Source organism: Berghia stephanieae, chromosome 11, assembly GCF_034508935.2.
Source record: "Berghia stephanieae isolate SIO BIC M18660-M18661 chromosome 11, UCSD_Bste_1.3, whole genome shotgun sequence".
Taxonomy (NCBI): Eukaryota; Metazoa; Mollusca; class Gastropoda; order Nudibranchia; family Aeolidiidae; genus Berghia; species Berghia stephanieae.
In genome coordinates, this window is record NC_088370.1 from 729,942 (window position 1) to 750,158 (window position 20,217).

General features: G+C 37.2%; 1 protein-coding gene across 5 annotated transcripts in view; it reads right to left on the bottom strand.

The window, feature by feature from the left end:
- Positions 1 to 20,217, bottom strand: part of LOC144956780 (polyadenylate-binding protein 4-like) — a 39,167-nt gene that overhangs the window by 1,677 nt on the left and 17,273 nt on the right. The window contains exons 7-12 of one of the 5 annotated variants that reach the window (XM_078887486.1): positions 16,489 to 16,692; positions 14,433 to 14,592; positions 13,596 to 13,703; positions 11,288 to 11,463; positions 4,951 to 5,019; positions 732 to 2,086 (exon numbers count right to left, since the gene is read on the bottom strand). In XM_078887486.1, coding sequence (XP_078743612.1) covers positions 4,954 to 5,019; positions 11,288 to 11,463; positions 13,596 to 13,703; positions 14,433 to 14,592; positions 16,489 to 16,692 — 714 coding nt within the window. In that variant the 3' untranslated portion in view covers positions 732 to 2,086; positions 4,951 to 4,953. Of the gene's footprint in view, positions 1 to 731; positions 2,087 to 4,950; positions 5,020 to 10,068; positions 10,189 to 11,287; positions 11,464 to 13,595; positions 13,725 to 14,432; positions 14,593 to 16,488; positions 16,693 to 20,217 lie in introns of those variants that run through there. The other 4 variants (XM_078887485.1, XM_078887484.1, XM_078887483.1 and 1 more) reach the window with 4 other exon arrangements.

Genomic DNA, 20,217 nt, shown 5'->3' on the forward strand with positions numbered 1-20,217 from the left:
AATCCTTTCAGTACTGTTGTTAGTCTTTCAGGTGAAATTCTATTAATAACTCAATGATTTTGTAGCAAAAGTATTCTGTTTACCGATTATGGTGTTATCTCCAAGATTACAGCCAGTTGTATCAATAATATATAAGGTTACAGGCTTGGGACACTTTTGGTTGAGACAATATGGGCGTGAGCCGCAAGGAAGATGACTACATTTTTAAAGGACTTTGTTGTTTTTAAGGGGGGACCTGTAGTCAAAAATCCATTTTTGATTGTAATGCGAATATTGTTATTCCCTTGTTATTTTCAGGTGGTAGGAGGTCTAATTTGATGATTAACACACAAAAAAGCCCCCAAAATTATTTTTTTTTGGACATAGTGAAATAGAACAAAAAACCCAAAATTTCTTACCGTAATGTAGCAAAAACCAACACATAGATCTCTTCCAAATTTACACACAATGTTTCTTACAACAAGAGCTACATCATGATGCATAGGTTTAGCAGTAGTCCTGAACAGAAATTTTTAAGAATTTTTTTTCGATTTCGACTGAAAATTTGGTGTGGAATCACAGGAAAAATTCGATTTAAAAATTCACAAAACTGCTCAATTTTAGTTTGCCCCAAAACCCATCCATCATGATGCAAAACACATCATAAGAAAGATTCTGACGAAATTTGAAGACAATCTGATGGAAAACAGTCCAGATATGAATGTTAGAAAATCAGAAAATGACGCAAAATGGAATTTTGAGAAAACGCAATATTTGTCTTTAATTTGATAATTATAATAAAGCTAATTTTGCAGACAAAGGCCAACATCCATCAAAATTTCAAAGTATATTCAATATGGAACATAAAACAGTAAAAGTTTGTAAATTTATCAAATTCTGAAAAAATTATGATCAATTCGCTAACCCATACCCCTATGAAAAAATGTGGGAAAAGTCAATGATATCCGTTTTTTACAAAAAAATTAATTTAGAGGTCAAATATGCTTTATAGTTATAAAATTCATCAATTAAATCTCATAAACTAATAATGTGATGTATAATTTGATGTTAAACACCAAAAAAACCCTCAGAATTTTTATTTTTATTTTTAAGGGGCATTATAGGCTAAAATCAGACGTAAACCCCTAAAATTTCTAACATAGATGCACCAAAAACTAGCATATAAATTTCTTTCAAATTTAAACACAATGTTTCTTACATAGATAGCTATATCATGATGGAAGAATTTATCAATAGTCTGGAAAATACATTTTTTAGAATTTTTATTTGATTTCGACTGAAAATTTGGCGCGTATTGACAGGAAAAAATGAATTTAAAAATTTATAAAATTGCTAAATTTTAATTTACCCCCAAACACTTCCATCATGATGTAAAACACATCTAAGAAAAGATTGTGAATAAATTTGAAGATGATCTAAAGGCAAATGACTAAGATAGGATTGCCAGAAAATCAGAAAATGACATAAATCGGAAATTTGAGAAAGCGCAAACTTTTAATAATTTGACATAAAGAATGATTTTGCAGACAAGTAAAAGAAATGATCCATCAAACTTTCAAAATATGACCATTATAGGACAAGAAAACAAGTAAACTTTATAATTTAATCTAAGTCTAAAAACTTTATAATCGATTCGCTAACGCATACCCCTAAAAAACCCCTGTAAAATTGAATTTTTTCTGTATTCAGAGATAAAATAATTTTGAGGTCAAATATGATTTCTATCTTTTGAATTCATTATTGTAATCACCAAAACTAATTATTTACTGTATACAATAGATTATAAAGAGATTTCTAGATATATTAAAAATTCTCGAAATATGATTTTGTAAAATATCATATGGTGCGCCACCATCATTTTTCAATGCTGTTTGAAAGGCAAGTCATATAAAATTAGATATCTAGTCAATTCTATTTTGGACAATAAAACAGCTAAATGATGCAAATAGATAAAGCTCAGAATATAAAGCAATTTGCTTTCCCAAACTCCTTGGAAAAAAATTCTTTCGCCTTAATGCAGGAAAAATCAACACCACTTGTTTGTCACCGTTTGTGTTAATGTTCCACAAATAGGATTGATCTTGTTCTGGTTGGAAAAATGGAAATAAAAAAGAGACAATTCATTAGCAATTTTATGAAATGACATTATAATATAAATCATTTTCATAAAATGCATTTGTCAAAGACATACCAATTCCAAAAACAAAACAAAAAATGGTCATCCTTCACACCAACAAAGTTGAAATTTCATTGGTTTTATTTATATCCACAGAATAAAACTCTTGGCAACAAACTATATTCTGTTATTAAGTTAATAAATTCAGTATTAATTCAATTCGAATGATGTTTTGTCATTTTCATTAAGAAAAATGAGGATTTACTTTATTGATCACTAATAAAAAATGTAAAGGGACTACTACTACTATGGAGATTTGAAAACATTAGTAACCAGTGTCAAAAAGTACATGCAGACACTCTGCTGTGCTGGCCCAGATGATGGTTTGCTGATTGATGAGTTTTGCCACAGAATGCCTCAACACACCTTGCCAGAATAGCCCTTGAGCCAGTAACTTTGTGGATTGTCAGGACACCAGTACAGTCAACTGAATTCTTTCAAATTAGCTGTCGATGAAAACAAAAAATTAAATTCTATTCACTGCAATGAAAATGGCACATGCCAATGCCGTTGCTAAAGTTGAGTACAATAAAAATAATAACAACAACAACAACAATAATAATAATAATAATAATAATAATCATAATAATAATAATAATAATAATAATAATAATAATAATAATAATAATAATAATAAAAATAAATAAATAATTTGAAAAAAAATAAAAATAATATCATTATCAAACATTGTTATTACCGTATCATTATCCTAGGCATTTCAAACACTACTAATACTACAGATATCTTGTCACTATCATAGATATTCTCTCTCTCTCTCTCTCTCTCTCTCCATGAACATAACATGCAAAGCCCAACTTTCCGATATAAATCACCCCCCCTCCTCCTACATAAAATAATTTGAAAAAGTGGGGACGATGCATGCAGTGTCAGCCACAATAAAGATAATAACAATAACTGAATGAAAAGTATTTTTTAAAAAGAGGATCCTGGTCCTGAGAATGTCTCTTACTCTTACTCTTATAACTCTTATTGTGAGTCGCACCAACCCTCTTGGTCTTGACAAAATTAGCAACATTTTGACTGGGGATCGAACCTTGAAACACCTGATCAGGTCTAGGTTTGAACATGGCCTGACATGGAAGGCTGATTTTGTTTGGGGGGGTGGGGGGGGGGGGGGGGGGGGGTAGTATTTTATTATTGTTTGGCCCTGTTATTTTTCACAAATAAAAAAAGTTAACTCGCTGTCACAGCTGATGCACAATCAACAAACACACAATCACAAGGATGTTTAGTTATAAAAATAAGCAATGAATTAAAATGTGGTGTATTGCATATGCTTACCTCGTGAACTGAGTATTCTGTGACTTGAATAGAGTGAAGATTACCAAAGTTCATCAAAATCAACTTGTAATGCGATGAAATACTACGGTCCGCATGTGAATGAAATTGAAATCATAGTTTTGTAAACAAAGGCAGGGACAGTCAGGGAGCGGCCATTGACGCTATCATGGTGCATTGTGGATCACTATTGCCAGGATTGAGGATAAATTTAGAACTAAACCATAAATTTAGACGACCCGTGACCTGACCTCTCAAATCAACCAATGAGAGCTCGTGGTATTGTGTAAATAGTCTTCACTCTTCACTCTCAGCACAACAATACATAAATAAACATGGAAAACAAATAAATAATGAAGATGATGTTGCCAGATTGAAAAGGAGAAATGGCTAAGCTTTCCATCGATATGCGCCATGACAGGATGGATAGGCTTTGAATAGCTGTTGTCAAGACACAAACATCTGTATGGTTGAAGATAATTTGAAATTCCATGCAAATTTTCTGTCAATTTCATACAAAAATGTCACAATAGTCAAAAAACGATAAATAGTCAAAACTAAAATAAGTTCCAAAAATGTCCATCTTGTACCAGTCGTGAAAATCAACCGCCGTGAGTGTCTGTTGAAGTTTACTACCACCTCAGTCTTTCTTGTAGACCTGTAAATGAGCTCTATAAAAATTGACTGAGACTGAGACTCCCGAGACTGAGACTGAAACTGAACCTCACTGAAACTCTTCGTTTCGTATCAGAAAAATCCAAAGAATCGAGATGAATAGTAAACAGCAAGCTCACTTGAGCAAATCAATGACAGAAAACTAATTTACGTGGGAATTAATTAGGCTACTTACAATTGTTTCTTATAATTAGGTACCCACATCAGTGGGTCAACCAGTTTGTTTACAACGTGAGGCAATCGAGATGTGCTTGTAGCAATCATATAACTTTCGATTTGAAGTTTGAAGGTGTCTTCATAACGCACGTCCGGCATTCGCATTAAACTTTTTAATACTTTTAGGTTCTGCCAAGTAAATGTGGTCAATTTTGGCTTAGACGAAACAGTGAAATTTATTGCTCGGCGGCTCAGTTAAAGTTGGCTACCATTGGGATCACGACAGGTTTGGAAAGTGAAAAGGTAATTTCACAAAGACTGTGTGAAAATACACTGGGGTGTGTTCAGACACGGCAATTCTAAAAAGCGTCGCTTAGCCGTGGCAATATATCCATCGTTAATATAAACGGCCCTTGAGCTATGCGTAGCGCTGTGGAACATTCCTATTTACTTCACAGTCATTCGACCACGATTCATGAATTCTTTCTTCTTCATTTCTTTCTTTTCTTTTTAAAAATATTTGAATTTGACGAATTGACTGATTTCAGTTAATTGACTGAGAATTTACAGGTCTATAAATAGAAACAAAGGTAGAAGGAAAGGATGAAAAGGCATCTAGGGTTCAAGATATTCTCAGAATTTACAGGTCAATTCTTGGGAGCTCCAGCCTCTTTGGCTTGATGGCCCTGCAGTACAGCCACTGCCTCATCCACCTGGGGGAAAAAATGAAAACTTTAAATTTAGAAACTGTAGACATTGTTTAAACTGTCCAAATAAAATCATATATGTAGATTAACTCCAGAGCCAAAACAAAAACTTGAAAATGGTAACCATAAAAGATTGGGAATGCATTGTTGAAATATCAACCATTGACACCAATGGTGAGTAATCCAAGCATCTCTGTAAACTCATAGTCATATCAAGGCCTCTAAATGGGGCAGCGTGGCTAAGCGGTAAGAGGTCTTTGCTTCCTACCTGAAAGGTACCAAGTTCGACCACTTGCCGCTGCGCTGTGTGGCCATGAGAAAGCCATCTCGCCCGAGCTCAATTTGCGGCGCTGCACTACGGCTGATGCCTGGGTTATTCCAGTCTTCTCTTGGAATAGACCCTAGAGACAGATTTCCTCTATGGGATGAATAAAGGGAATTCTATTTTTTAAAATAGGCCCAAGTCTGTCTAGGAATTGCCTTAGATGAAGCCAGTATCACAATAGAACATTGTACTATGCCATGTTAGTAAATGGCTACCATAGTTGGAATGGTTCACAATCTGCCATTGAACAATATCTCCTGAAAAAAATGTCCGTGTCATTAGAATAGCCAGCCACCCATACAACAGGTTTATCGCATTAGGTTAACATTCAAAACTCTCCAGACGGATTATCACCTTGTCGTGGTGGGAGGGCTTGCGTATCTCGAACCTCAGACCTCTAATAACAGAGAAAAGGAGAGAGATCAGATGAAGAGTAATCCACCGGCCCTCCAGGAATGGGGGTTGAGCGTAGGGCTAACAACCCACCTCATAAAAAGCAAACTGTTACAGAAACAGAAACCAGACGTAAATCCACAACCGGCGGCAGCAAAGAAGCGGACCAGAATACTGGCTTCATGACGGTAGGAGGTCAAAGCCGAAAGGACGCCCCCGACCAGATTGCAGATCTGTTGTCCCCAAAACACAAGCTGAATGTCTCGTGCTGGAATGTTAGGACCCTCTATCAAACAGGAAAACTGGCATAAGTCCAGCGCGAGATGTTGAACTACAAGATCGATTTGCTAGGCATATCAGAGGCAAGATGGACAGGAGCTGGGAAGCGCCAACTCTCTCAAGGCAACCAGATCGTTTGGTCAGGTCGAAAGGCTGACCAACACAGAGATGGTGTTGCCCTCTTGATAGCCAGGCAAAACAACAAGTCACTATTGGAATGGAAACCGATAAGTGAAAGACTTTTATACACAAGACACAACTCAAAATACACCAAACTATCAATCCTCACATGTTACGCACCTACAGAGGATGCAGATGAAGAGAACAAAGAAGAATTTTACGATATTTTAAGAATGGCCGTTGAAAACATTCCAAGACATGATATGCTCATGATCATCGGAGACCTTAATGCAAGAGTTGGCAATACACAAACAAATCAGTCCGTTGGAAAGGAAGGCATAGGGGTGATGAACAACAATGGAAGCAGACTGGCAGAATTTTGCGAAGAACACAACCTCATTATTGGTGGAACTTTCTTCCCACACAAAAACATCCACAAATTGACATGGAAATCAGCAGATGGGAAAACAGAAAGTCAGATAGACCATATAATTATCAACAGAAAATGGAAGAGCAGCTTAAACGATGTCAGAGTCAGACGATTGGCAGACATTGGAAGTGACCACCATCTTGTCACAGCCAAAACCTCTACTAAATTGATGAAAACAAAAATAGCAAAACAGAAGGAGAAACGTTTCAACACAGATAAATTGAAAATCCCAGATATCCAAAACAATTTCAATATCTCAGTAAGAAACAAATTCAGTGCAATACAAGATATTACAAACATGACAATCCAAGATTTCAACCACGTCATGCAGGAAAGTGCCACTGAACACTTAGGACACAATAAATCCAATACAGAGAATTGGATATCAGCAAGGTCATGGGAGCTCATTAACTAAAGAAAAACAATCAAACTAAATCTCTTGAACGCTAAATCCCCCCGACTGAAAGAAAGGCTATCCAGTGAATACTCATTGAAGGATAAAGAAGTGAAAAAATCCACAAGGAAAGACAAAAGAGATTTTGCAGAAAATTTATCAACTGAAGCAGAAAATGCAGCTGTAAGACAAGACACACAAACGCTATACAAAATCACAAAAAAGCTCTCAGGAAACAGAAGTTATGGTCAAGAGAAACCACTAAAATCCCAAGATGGTAGTGTCATCACAGAGGAAAAGGAGAAAATTGATAGATGGAGAGAATATTTCGCAAACCTTCTGAACAGACCAGACCCATCTTCTTACACAGATATCTCAGAAGCAGAAATGGACGTAGAGGTTAATCTTGGTCCAATCACTGAGCATGAGGTGCACGAGGCAATACAACAACAAAAAAATGGCAAGGCCCCAGGTATTGACAAAATCACTGCGGAAATGCTTAAAGCGAACTCGCAAGAAATGTCCAAAATTCTCAGTAAATTGTTCACCAACATTTGGGAAAAGGAAGAAATACCAGAGGATTGGCAGAAAGGCATCATCCATAAAATAGCCAAGAAAGGAGACCTGGGAAATTGTGCTAACTGGTGTGGAATCACACTCCTGTCCGTATCGAGCAAAATTTTTAATAGAATCCATCTGAAAAGAATCTCACCTCACATTGAAAACATTCTTAGAAAAGAGCAGGCAGGGTTCAGAAAAGGGAAGTCATGTAGTGACCACATATTTACCCTGAGACAAATCCTGGAGCAAAGCATTGAATGGAACAGCCCCCTCTACACCATTTTTGTCGATTTTGAAAAAGCCTTTGACAGCTTACACAGAGAGTCCCTGTGGAAAATACTCCGCCATTATGGTATACCGATGAACAAAGCAATGTACAGCAACTACCAATGCCAAGTGATCTGTGGTAACAATTTAACAGACAGCTTTAATGTAACAACTGGTGTAAAACAAGGCTGCATACTCTCCCTGCTTCTGTTTATCCTGGCTCTAGACTGGCTCATGAAAAATACAATTGATGGTATGAAGAGAGGCATTCGCTGGACACTGACATCCTTTCTGGAAGATATAGACTACGCAGATGATATCGCGTTAGTTTCCAGTACACACAGAGACGCCTCAGAGAAACTAAACGTACTACACAAGAACGCCTCGAAAATTTGACTGAAAATAAATTTCGATAAGACTGTGTACATTAGGGTGAATCCAAAACATGACAGTGAAATTAGGATAAATGAACATATAATTGAAGAGGTAACAGAGTTCTCCTACCTCGGATCCAAAATAACAGATGACGGAAATGCAGAACACGATATCAAGCACAGAATTCAAAAGGCAAACCAGGCTTTCGACATGCTGAAAAACTTTTGGAAATCAAAGCAAATAATGAGAAAGACAAAGCTGAAAATATACAAGAGCAATGTTTTAAGTGTACTGCTTTATGGAAGTGAAAGCTGGAAAATGACATCCTCCTTAATACAGAAACTAGAAGCCTTTCAGAACAAGTGTTTAAAAAGAATTTTTAATTTATTTTGGCCTACAAAAATAAGAACAGTGAATCTATTAAAGAAAGCTGACTGCACTAGCATTGAAAGCCAAATATAAAGAAAAAGATGGCGTTGGCTGGGTCATGTGGCCAGAATGGAAAAAGGGTCACTTCCCAAGACAGCCTTGTACTGGACAGCAGATGGGAAGAGAAAGCGGGGAAGACCCAAAGAAACCTGGCGAAGACCATGGAGAAAGAATTAAAGGAAGCAGGCCTGTCCTGGAATACAGCCACCGCAAAAGCAGCCGATCGCAACAAATGGAGATGTCTGGTGGATGCCCGATGTGCCTCAAGGCCCGAAGAGGATTAAGTAAGTTAACATTCGAATTAGTCCAGTCAGAAAGAGATATCCATCAAAAAATTTAGGAGTTGGATCTCTTAATTCATCATTCATTATCAGAATCTGTTTATCAAAATTTGTTTTTGTTTTTAAGGGTTTTACGGTGCTTGCAACACATTTAGGTTATGTCAGCGCCAGTAAAAAGGAAGAAAATGGGATAGTAAAAAGTTATAGAATTACAATCAAAGCACCCAAGAGAAAGTAAGACAAAGGGGAATTGGGAACAAATAGGGATCAGATGTAGATTCCAAAAGCATACCATCAAAGTACTTAGTCTGATCACCTATAAGTCTCATCTGGACACAAGCACAAAATCCAACAAAGAGGAATACACTCACATGTTTACATCATACAAAAATAACAAATATAATAATACATAACGGAGAGATGATTTACAAGGAAAAAAATATCATCTCCCAAAACAATAACTATGCATTTGACTGTTTCCTTCCCAGCCAGGACCAGAACAAAACCAAGTAATCTCATTCCAAGACAAAGACAGAAAGCATGTTGGAAAACAGACATAAGGGGATAGAAGACAGTATGTACCCCCCTGCCCACTATGGGAGTCATCAAAATGAGATGGAACCCAGAGTATCAGAATTTAAACAATAATAGGGATGGTCTTAGAAGAGACAAAATGCCTCGTTACGCGTAACACACTTGGTTCATCAATCAGACTTGCCATTCAAAAACAAACATCTGACAATATTTTCATTTTCACCTTAAAACAAAGCACAGTTTTATCCGAAAATTGTTCCTTCAATCTCAAGGGCTATGACCCCTGTCCAATGATAAGATGAATTGGGAAAGCATTCAATGGACAAAGGGTTCGTTTTTGTATTAACGTTTTACAACACTTGCAACACATTTAAAGTCATTTCAGCACCATTCTAAAAAAATCACAAGAGAAGAAGCAAGACAAACGAATGGTTCAAGTAGGGAACAGATGTAGATTCCAAGAGCAGTGTGCGCTGTTTGAAATCACCAAGAAGTCTCATTCCGGCATAAGCACAGGTTGCCCTTAAGAGGAACAAGCACAAAAAAAAAAATTCAGATCAAACATTAAAAACCAAATAATAAATGGCAGACAGCAGAGAGAGAGGTGATATACAAAGGAAAAAAGACATGAGCAGACATCAGACTTTCCCTGTCAGCAAAGGGCACGTGGCCAGGGCAAAACTTATCTCATTTCAAGACAATGACAGAAAGTACATTGGAAAAAACATAGGGCCAACATGGAAGCTGTAAGCGGGTCTTGACCAGGGATGTGGACAGACTGTTGGGCCTGTGGAAATCATATTTGCATTAAGGTTAATGAGACAACTAGAATGCATGATTAAAAACAAGCCCAAGACCTGCCAACCTCAATGTGAAAAAATAAAATTATTAAAGAGCAAGACACAGCAGAAAAATCAGCGATGTCCTTTGCTAATATTTCTCACAAGGACCATATCATGTATGAAAGCCTCAAATCCTAGAAAAGGAAACATGTCCATCTAGCTTCCCCTAACTGTCACCACAAATCAATGCTTTCATCTTTAAAAGAAAAATCAACTCCCCAATACTGAACGAGGTCAGCTAATTTCAAACAGCCAGTTTTCTGACCTTAGTCGGAAAAAGGACATCCCTATAAAATGTAAACCAGCCATAACCTCTTAATTTGGGAAATGACTCTTTACAGGGCTATCTTTTAAAGCTTGATATCTGTCTGTCTGTGTGTCTGTGTGTATGTATGTATGTATGTATGTATGTATGTATGTATGTATGTATGTATGTATGTATGTATGTATGTATGTATGTATGTATGTATGTATGTATGTATGTATGTATGTATGTATATGTGTTTGTATGTACGCTCATTTCTTTTGTATACATGTGTAGAAACAACGTGCAAGCGTGTATGTTCGTGTATGGCTGTGTCTGTATTTGTAAATGTGTTGATGTTCATACCATGAACCAAACTGAGCATTGTTTACCTCACATGAATTGCCTTTAATTTGGACAATAAAGATTATTATTATTATTATTATTATTATGCAAATTTGGATATCTATTTTATTTAAATATTTACAAGAAAATATGCTACCCCAAAAAAATGTTCTACAAAATCATTGTTAGGACCTACTTTTAAAACAGAAGAACAGAACCGAAATGTAATTGATCAAGACATCCAGAAATGTATAATTTCATAGGACAAGTGTACTACAGTAGTATAAGGAGTAGAGAAGGATACAAATGCGTCCTAGTTCCAACCGCTTAATGCTATGATTTTTCCAACGTAAATAAATGGTTTAGAAATCGGTAGGGGCTGCCTGAAGCCGGTGATCGTAAGATACTAACTTTTGTTAGCAAATAAATGATTTCAAGGTCAGACATAGACTTACCTGCCCCATGACCCTTCCTGATTGGTTGGCAGCAGCAGCTGCTGCGGCTGCTGCCGCTCCCTGTCTGGCAACGTTGGCGTAAGCAGCCGCTCCAGGCCGGGCACCTGGTCCTGCCATGGAAGGAACTGGTGGTCGCATGCCTGGCATACGCTGGACACCACCTGGTACAGATTGGCCTGAGGAATTATAGACAATCTTATCTAAACAACCCAAAAACTCATATTCTACAAATTTAACAGCATATAGGACACACTAAAGCACCAGGAAGAATAAACTAATCACCTATGAGTCTTTTTTTCAATGGAATACAACATTCTGTGAATTACTTTTATATTCAAAGAATGTTTTATGAGAGAAATCAATAGAAACTGGAAATCTAGATTCTAATAACCGATAGCATTGAGTTGTGTATCATGTTTCATGTTCACTGGGGCATGAACTTTCACCACGCTTGATTGCACATAATTCCAGTGACTGGTCAGAAAGTAATCCCATTTTATTCCAGAATGCATGGATTTGAGTGACAACTAACCAATACATTGTCATGAAATGTTTTGTATCTTGTGTTTTAAGGGTTTTACGGAGCTTGCAACATTTAGGTTATATCAGCACGTAAAAAGATTCTAAAATTACAATTTAAAGGACTTGAGGAAAAATTAAGACAAAGGGGAATTGGTTCAAATAGGGAACAGATGTAGATTCCAAGAGCACAACATCAATGTACTTAGTTTGAGATCACTTAAAAGTCTCACCCTGACACCAGTACAAGTCCCCACTAAAAGGAATAAATTTGACTGTTTTTAACCCATTGCTGCATGGGCATAATCTGAAAAAATGTCTCTCACAGACCATGCGAGGGGAGATAACTCTTCCAAATGTCATAGTACACTTCATGAAAAAATTCATTGCAAGAATGTGAGGCATGCGAGAAACAAAACAAAAGCTGTGTTGGAAAGAAGAATGAATGGCCTTTAATTTGATGTATTGTTTTGGACTATTGATTCATATTTTGATTTGAAAAAAAAATGTTAAAGTTGAAAAATATGTAATAATATTAAAACACATGAAACCCATTGTCAATGTCATCAAAATGAGCATCCAACTCAACCTCAATGTCTGATTCAGTGTCTGAATGAGTACTATCATCATCACTATCCATTAAAAAACGTTGATAACGCCCGAGAATTGAGGAATTCAAATGCCATTTCAGCAAAAAAAAAAAAAAAAAAAAAAGGACATTACCACAACCGATTTGGTCGACAAACTTCAAAAAATCACAGCAGACAAACGAATTGAGATAAAAACAATCGGGAAACGGCTAGTTTCGCTTTTACTCTTTCTCTACTTTCGTTTTTCAATTAAAAAGAAGTGGTTCTACACACATTTTTAATATACGGGTTCAATGACACTGGGTACCTGGCGGGCGATATCGGGCGATTCGGACTTATGCAGATGTTTTTTTAGCAGGCGATTACGGGCGATTTGGGCGGCAATGGGTTAAGGGTTTTACGGCACTTGCAACACATTGAGATTATATCAGCGCCAGTAAAAAGGAAGAAAATGGGATAGTAAAAAGTTCTAGAATTACAATTAAAGCATCCAAGAAAAAGTAAGACAAAAGGGAACTGGGAACAAATAGGGATCAGATGTAGATCCGTGGACTTAGTTTGAGATCACCAATAAGTCTCATATGGACACAAGCACGATCCCCACTAAAAGGAATGCACTCAAATGCTTACATTATAAATTCAAAATAAAAATAATAATACATAACAGAGAGATGATTTACAATGAAAAAAATATCACCTCCCAAAACAATAACTATGCATTTGACTGTTTCCCTCCCAGCCAGGACAAAACCCTCAAATGCTTCTTACATTATACATTCAAAATAACAAATATAACAATACATAACAGAGATGATTTACAAGGAAAAACTATCATCTCACAAAATAACTATGCTTCCCTCCCAGCCAAGCACGACAGTCAGGGCCAAGGCAAAACCTAGTAATCTTATTCCAAGACAAAGACAGAAAGGACATTGGAAAACATAGTGGAGAGGCCAGGAACCCCACCCAGTGAAATATAATAAAACCTCAGTGATAGTATTTCATAAATTCAAAAGCCTGGTCCAACTTCTATTTCCGGGTTAGAGAAGAGTATCAAAATACAATGCAACCCCTGAAAAACGACATCACCAGGGATTGGAAAATTGATGGTTCAGACAAACGACATCACCAGGGATTGGAAAATTGATGGTTCAGACAAGAGGAAATAGCTGTAAAACTGATTGTTCTAGTAAACTCACCAGTGATGGGTCTCGAGTTGACAGCAGTTGCTCTGACCTGCGGTTGTCCCGCTGCAGCCGCGGCCGTGGGTGCTCTGGTTCTGATCTGGTTTGGCAAGGCGTGGAACCCTGAAAGAGAGGAAGACTCATCTAATCAACCAAAGCAACATGCAATTCTCTCAATTCAAACAGTACTATGTCATAGTAAACACTGTGATACCATATGCCAGCCATACAAAAATGTTTTATGCTTTCAAAAATTTGGGTTGATTTTCTCATATTATTCAAAGCAAAATATGAGAAAACTGCCTAGTTGGCAGGTCTCGTATCAACGTGTATTCACTATGACAGACAGACTTGACACTGATAATTGGTTTGAGGAAAGAAAAAATAAGCTGGATGTCTAAAAGTCCTGTAAATAAATATGATCACAATATGCGAAAATGGTAGTTATGTCCAAAATGAAGATATCATAATAATGTCTTCACATCTGTGTGTGTGAGAAAGAATCGAGAACTTTAAGACTAATTGACACAAACACATCACCTGAAAGTATTGCTAGTTATATCTTGGCTTAACTTAAACCAAACGTGTCACAAAAGCACGAATGGGAGTAAAATCCTGACCTACCCAGAACTACGAAAAATTCGTAGAATTAAAAAACTTTTGCTCCAATTTCAGAACTTCACAAGAATGCATAATTATAAGGATCCTTGTGAGAGCGAATTGTTGACCCGTAAATTTAATGAAAGCAGTTATCTCAAAAACTACAATTTTTAAAATTTCCAGTAGACAGGTCTGAAAATCCCAAAACCAACGAGCAGAAAATAAAACAGAAAAAAATGTGGTCAAACAAACCTGTGGCCTGGTTGGGTCTGACCCCTGGGGTCCATGGAGTTCTGGTGGTAGGTCGAATTGATCCCACATTTGCTGGGGCAAAGAAACCTCGCTGTGCTTGGGGCATTGTGGGAACAAAGTAGCCACCGCCAGAGTTGAACAGGGGACCATATGGTACCGTCTGTAATACAAAATCAACAATATTATGAGCAAATCCATTAGGGAGTCTTTGTGACGAACGATTTTCTTTCACTGTGTGATGTCTTTATCATTCGTCAGCGTCTCATTCAAAACCACTTCAAACTTTGTGGAGACATATATTTGCCAAGGCAGATTAACACCTCCAGTTAAGATACTCAAAACATGGACAGTCTTTTCTCCAATAAAGCTCTAAACTTTTCTAATGGAAAAACTGGTCAATAGGTGGGAAACCTTCCCATTGTATAACGGAACACTCACTTTCAGCTTAAGGCTTATTTACCTGTTCAAATTGTCTGCCCATTGTATCCATACCTCCTGCTAATTACCTTTTCCAAACAAGACTCCAACGTGCCCTGAGGTTCTTGTCTCGTTCAAGAGTAGCTAAAATTGCAATTACTGTTCTAAGCTGTCCGTTCTGATTGGCTATTCCCATAATTCAGACGTGCTTTTCATTTCACAAAATCAAATTCATCTCCGAATTTAATCACACACACGCTAAGAAGCCCAAGAAAGAAGAGCTATCCCTCCAATTTCAAACTTGTAAAAACTTCTCGGCTGAAGGTAAAATGAATTATTGGTTAACATTCAAAGTGGAACGAGATATTACTGTAAATTCAATTTAATCTAGCATTACTATTATAGTTTGTGTATATATTTTAATTGTGCTATTCCATGGATGTTCGTAGGTTGGAATACCTGTACAAAACTATATCTATATGTATCTTATACTATAGTTAACATTTGTTTATGATCTATGCTATTATTTCATTTATATTCAATATGTATATTGCTTGAATGTCTGTACCCTACCGCCAATCGCCGGCCACACATCATAACCTCAATTATGATTAATAAAAATAAATTAAGAAATACCAGGGACACAACCCTGTTAAATTCTCATCATGTAAGATAGCTCGACTGTCAGTTGATGTTTGATACATATATGTAATAACTACCATTATCATGGAGTTACTGCTTCTCCTTGCCTTTGTCGGCAAATAAAGGCTATCAAGATGTGTCGCTCAAGGACGATCCGGTGGCGAAAGACAAACTCGATTGGCTCTAAGACCTTGTTGTTTTAACTCTTAATTGAAGGTCCTTGTCCTTGAAGCACCAGCCCGTGCCGAATCCCTGCCTCCCAGTCCTTGCATAGTGGTAAACCCCTCATGTCAGTCCATAACTACAACACACTGTTGTGAAGTCCAGAAAACCCTGCAAGCAGGCGCCAACCCTGGAACTAGCCGATACATTTGCCTCAATCAAGCAAGCCGGCAGGATAAAGATAAGCCAAACGGGCTTATACCATTTTCAAATGTATTTTCCACAGACACAGATGATAAGAAACTCACTCAATCAATCAATCATAAATGAATCAATAAATAAATCAATAGATAAATAAATAATAAATTAGATCCACTCAATTAGAGCTATTCTTCCTGATATTAAATAAATACTTATTCTTTTTATCTTTTCCTGTAACAATCTAATTAAACTTTATGTATAGAATTGTTATTATTGTATAGGGCGTTACTATTGTCTTGACTCACTTGTTATTAATACAATTAAGTTATAAGGGACCCTAAGGAATTCTTAATCACCCCTAGATTAAACCTGAGCCGTTTGTGGTATAGGTTGAGTGGCACAGCTGGTAACGAGAGCCATAGCGCGCATACTAGTTCGAATCCAGACCATTGAGCTATCGGTTGGACTCGATCCCACAAAAATAACACACAACCCGCCACAGTCTTTGAAAAAATATCACCGGGTGACTACAATCAAACTTTTTACATCTTTAAGCTACAAACTGTAATGAAAAAAAAACCCTTAAAACTTTGTTAATTACTAGACGACAGAGATCAAATGGACCAAGACTTGCCTGTTGCCTCATGGTGGCTAATCTTTGCAAGTGTTGGCTGGCCAGTTGAGCACGTCGGTCCTCCTTGCATTGAGCCAGGGCCACGTACAAGGGCTTGGCCTCAATGATGCAACCATTCATCTCAGTCACAGCTTTTGAGGCTTCCTCTGGGGAACTGAAGCAAACAAACCCAACACCCTTGGACCTGGACCCATCTCCCATCACCTAAAACAAAAAGACGGTTGGTATAACATGAAAGCATGGGGTTTAAGAATATGCAAAAGATAAGGTAACCTAATTCAAAATCCACATCAAAGGGAGTACTGTTTGCTTCTGTGTGCGCCAATAAAACAGAAGAATATGTCGTAGTGAAAAAATTAGGAAAATTCAATTAAAGCATCGAGTAAAAAGTAAGGAAAAAAAAGAGGAATGGTTCAAACCCCATTCCTGCCCTGTGGGGTACATTTGTACCCCAAGGTCTGATTTTTGGCTCTAAAATATTTATTTTTCAACGGAATTGCCCCAAATTTGGACAATTCCTCAAAAATATCGAGTTATAAATCATACAGAAAAATTGTTTGAAAAAATTGAATAGTTTTTGAGATATACATGCATGACGTTTCTCATGTCCTGTTGTATATTTTAGTTTCCGTCCACATTATGTTATGTCGTATGTTGTTGTATATTTTAGTACCCGTCCACATTATGTTATGCCGTATGTTGTATATTTTAGTTTCCATCCACATTATGTTATGTTGTATGTTGTTGTATATTTTAGTTTCCGTCCACATTATGTTATGTTGTATGTTGTATATTTTAGTTTCCGTCCACATTATGTTAAGTCGTATGTTGTTGTATATTTTAGTATCCGTCCACATTATGTTATGTCGTATGTTGTTGTATCTAACTGTTCTTTATTTCTGTGTTGTTCCAGATGTTGTACCCAATGCCATACTAGTGGTGTTTCTTGTTGATTAAAGCTTACTGTAAAGCTATCATCTCGACTCTCCCAACTCATTTCAATTCAATCAACAAAAAATCAACAAAATCACGATGGAGCGTTATCTCAGACCAGAACGGCTAAATGTGGACCCTAACTCCTCCGAAGCGTCCAAAGCCTGGACGCATTGATTGGCTCAGAACATTCGAAAACTTTGTAAGAAGTTTTTCTACAACTAATGAAGGCTTCAACAAACTTTCTACTCTCATCAACTTCATCAGCCCCAACATTAACGAATACATGTCCCTGATGCAGAACATAATTGACACAGAATCATCCCCCCCCCCCCCCCCACCCCCTTCCCTCAGTCAATCGTTAAATGTTTTAGCCTGATCATTGTCCCTTTTTTATAAAAATTATAACTCTTAAAATCTCTGTTTTCCTTATGGTATTCACCCATATTACTCACCTCATTGGTTTGCTATTATGACCTATGTCCTTCACCCATATTACCCACCTCTATGGTTTGCTATTATGACCTATGTCCTTCACCCATATTACCCACCTCTATGGTTTGCTATTATGACCTATGTCCTTCACCCATATTACCCACCTCTATGGTTTGCTATTATGACCTATGTCCTTCACCCATATTACCCACCTCTATGGTTTGCTATTATGACCTATGTCCTTCACCCATATTACCCACCTCTATGGTTTGCTATTATGACCTATGTCCTTCACCCATATTACCCACCTCTATGGTTTGCTATTATGACCTATGTCCTTCACCCATATTACCCACCTCTATGGTTTGCTATTATGACCTATGTCCTTCACCCATATTACCCACCTCTATGGTTTGCTATTATGTCCTTCACCCATATTGCCCACCTCTATGGTTTGCTATTATGACCTATGTCCTCATTGGCTGCCACCCCGGACATAATTTCGTTTCTTAGTACTTTTTGAAAATTATTTCTATTGAAGGAAAGCCTGTTTTTAAAATTAAAATAGGTAAAACATGATTTTCACATAAACAGGCAGGGTTTTGTCGGGTTCTGACAATAATACATCAATTTCTTTCTGCTCCATTTTTCACCTAACAATGGTGATCTTTAAGTTGCTTTTCCCAGCATTGAGAGAAGGACAATTCCACAATTGCCTCAAGCAATGTCTCAAGAAAGGTAGATTAAGGTCAGATACGGCAGATGCATTATCAATTACAGCCATACACCATCTCCTCGAGACTATGGTGTGCTTATTATGAAGTCTGGAGTCCTTTCCCACAAAACACAGATTGGGATAGTTTTGATTGTGAACCAAGCCATGGCACCGGAATCTAACTTTGGGATAAACATTTAATCAATGAGCATCGTAAGAGTCAAGGAGGTTGGCCAGAGCTATCCAGCAACTCTAAAGCTTTGAAAGAAGAATCACATTTTCTTGATGTCCTTCTTAATTCTCTGCCGGGAGCACAAGCACAGACCTCCGTGATGCCATTGATTGAATACCAAAGGAAGTCCATAACCAATCAGAGGTTAATGACAACAAATCATCCCTTTCACTCACTTGGCTGTGATGGATAGGGCTGATCAAAGGCTCATTATGGATGCAACGATCCAAAAATGGAAATTCTAGCGACTATTCTACCAGTACCAGGCTTTCGAGTGAATTAAATGTGAATTGGGGAAATATGAGGACATGGAAGTCTGAATTGAGACGAAAATACTCCGGGGGGGGGGGGGGGGGGGGGGGGGGGGGGGGGGGGGGGGGGGGAGGGGTTAATGAGCTCTACAACATGAAATTGGGTCCCTAAATCGAAGTTCATACGCTGTTAAAACAGTCTGATGCCAAGACACATAAGTGAGGTTTGTGGGACTCCCCAACTTTCCTTGTTTCAAATCACCGCAGCAAGCCACAAAGTATCAATAGTACTGTGTCTAGTGAGGAAGCTTGCAAGGGATTTCAAAACGACCTCTAGAGCAGTAAATGGTTCTAGAAGTTGTTTGATAAATATATTTTGTGAAAAATGATCATCAATGGACCATGTCCTATTCAGAGAATAGTTAACCATTGCAACTGTCCATTTCACACAAGAAATTCCAACAGATTGAGTTTGACAAAACCAGGGGTTTTAATAAGTTATTTTGGATATATATAAATATATATATATATATATATATATATATATATATATATATATATATATATATATATACTAGTAAAAAGCCCGCAATTTCGCGGGGAAAGAACTATTTTCATTCGATACTGTACTCACCATCATTTAATGAGGGCAGATTGGTAAACAACGTTGTCTGAGTAATTTGGTATATCTTCGGTTGATTTTTCTGTGTGGCCCAACATGAAGTGTAAGCCACTATAGCCTCTGACCCGTGACATCAAAGGTGAAAATACAAATTTAAAGAATACTGGGGAGCTTTCAGAATGTCTCCCCTTTACTTAACTTATGGAAAAACAAACACCCTAGCACCTTTAATAACACTTATGACTAACCTCTCGAGCTAACCCTAATAGTAAAAAAACAACTCTCGGATTTCTTTGCACTACCTTTCAATACTTAACAAATCACAATGGCGGCCGAAAATCAAAACAATGGTCAAATTAGGAAATTTTAAACTTTCACAAATCTATCAAGGTTTGTTCTAGAGTTTTTAAAATGCCTGACAAAATATCAACGGTGAAAATACAAATTTAAAGAATACTGGGGATGTAGGAGCTTTCGGAATGTCTCCCTTTTACTTATCTTATGGAAAAACAAACACCCTAGCACCTTTAATAACACTTAT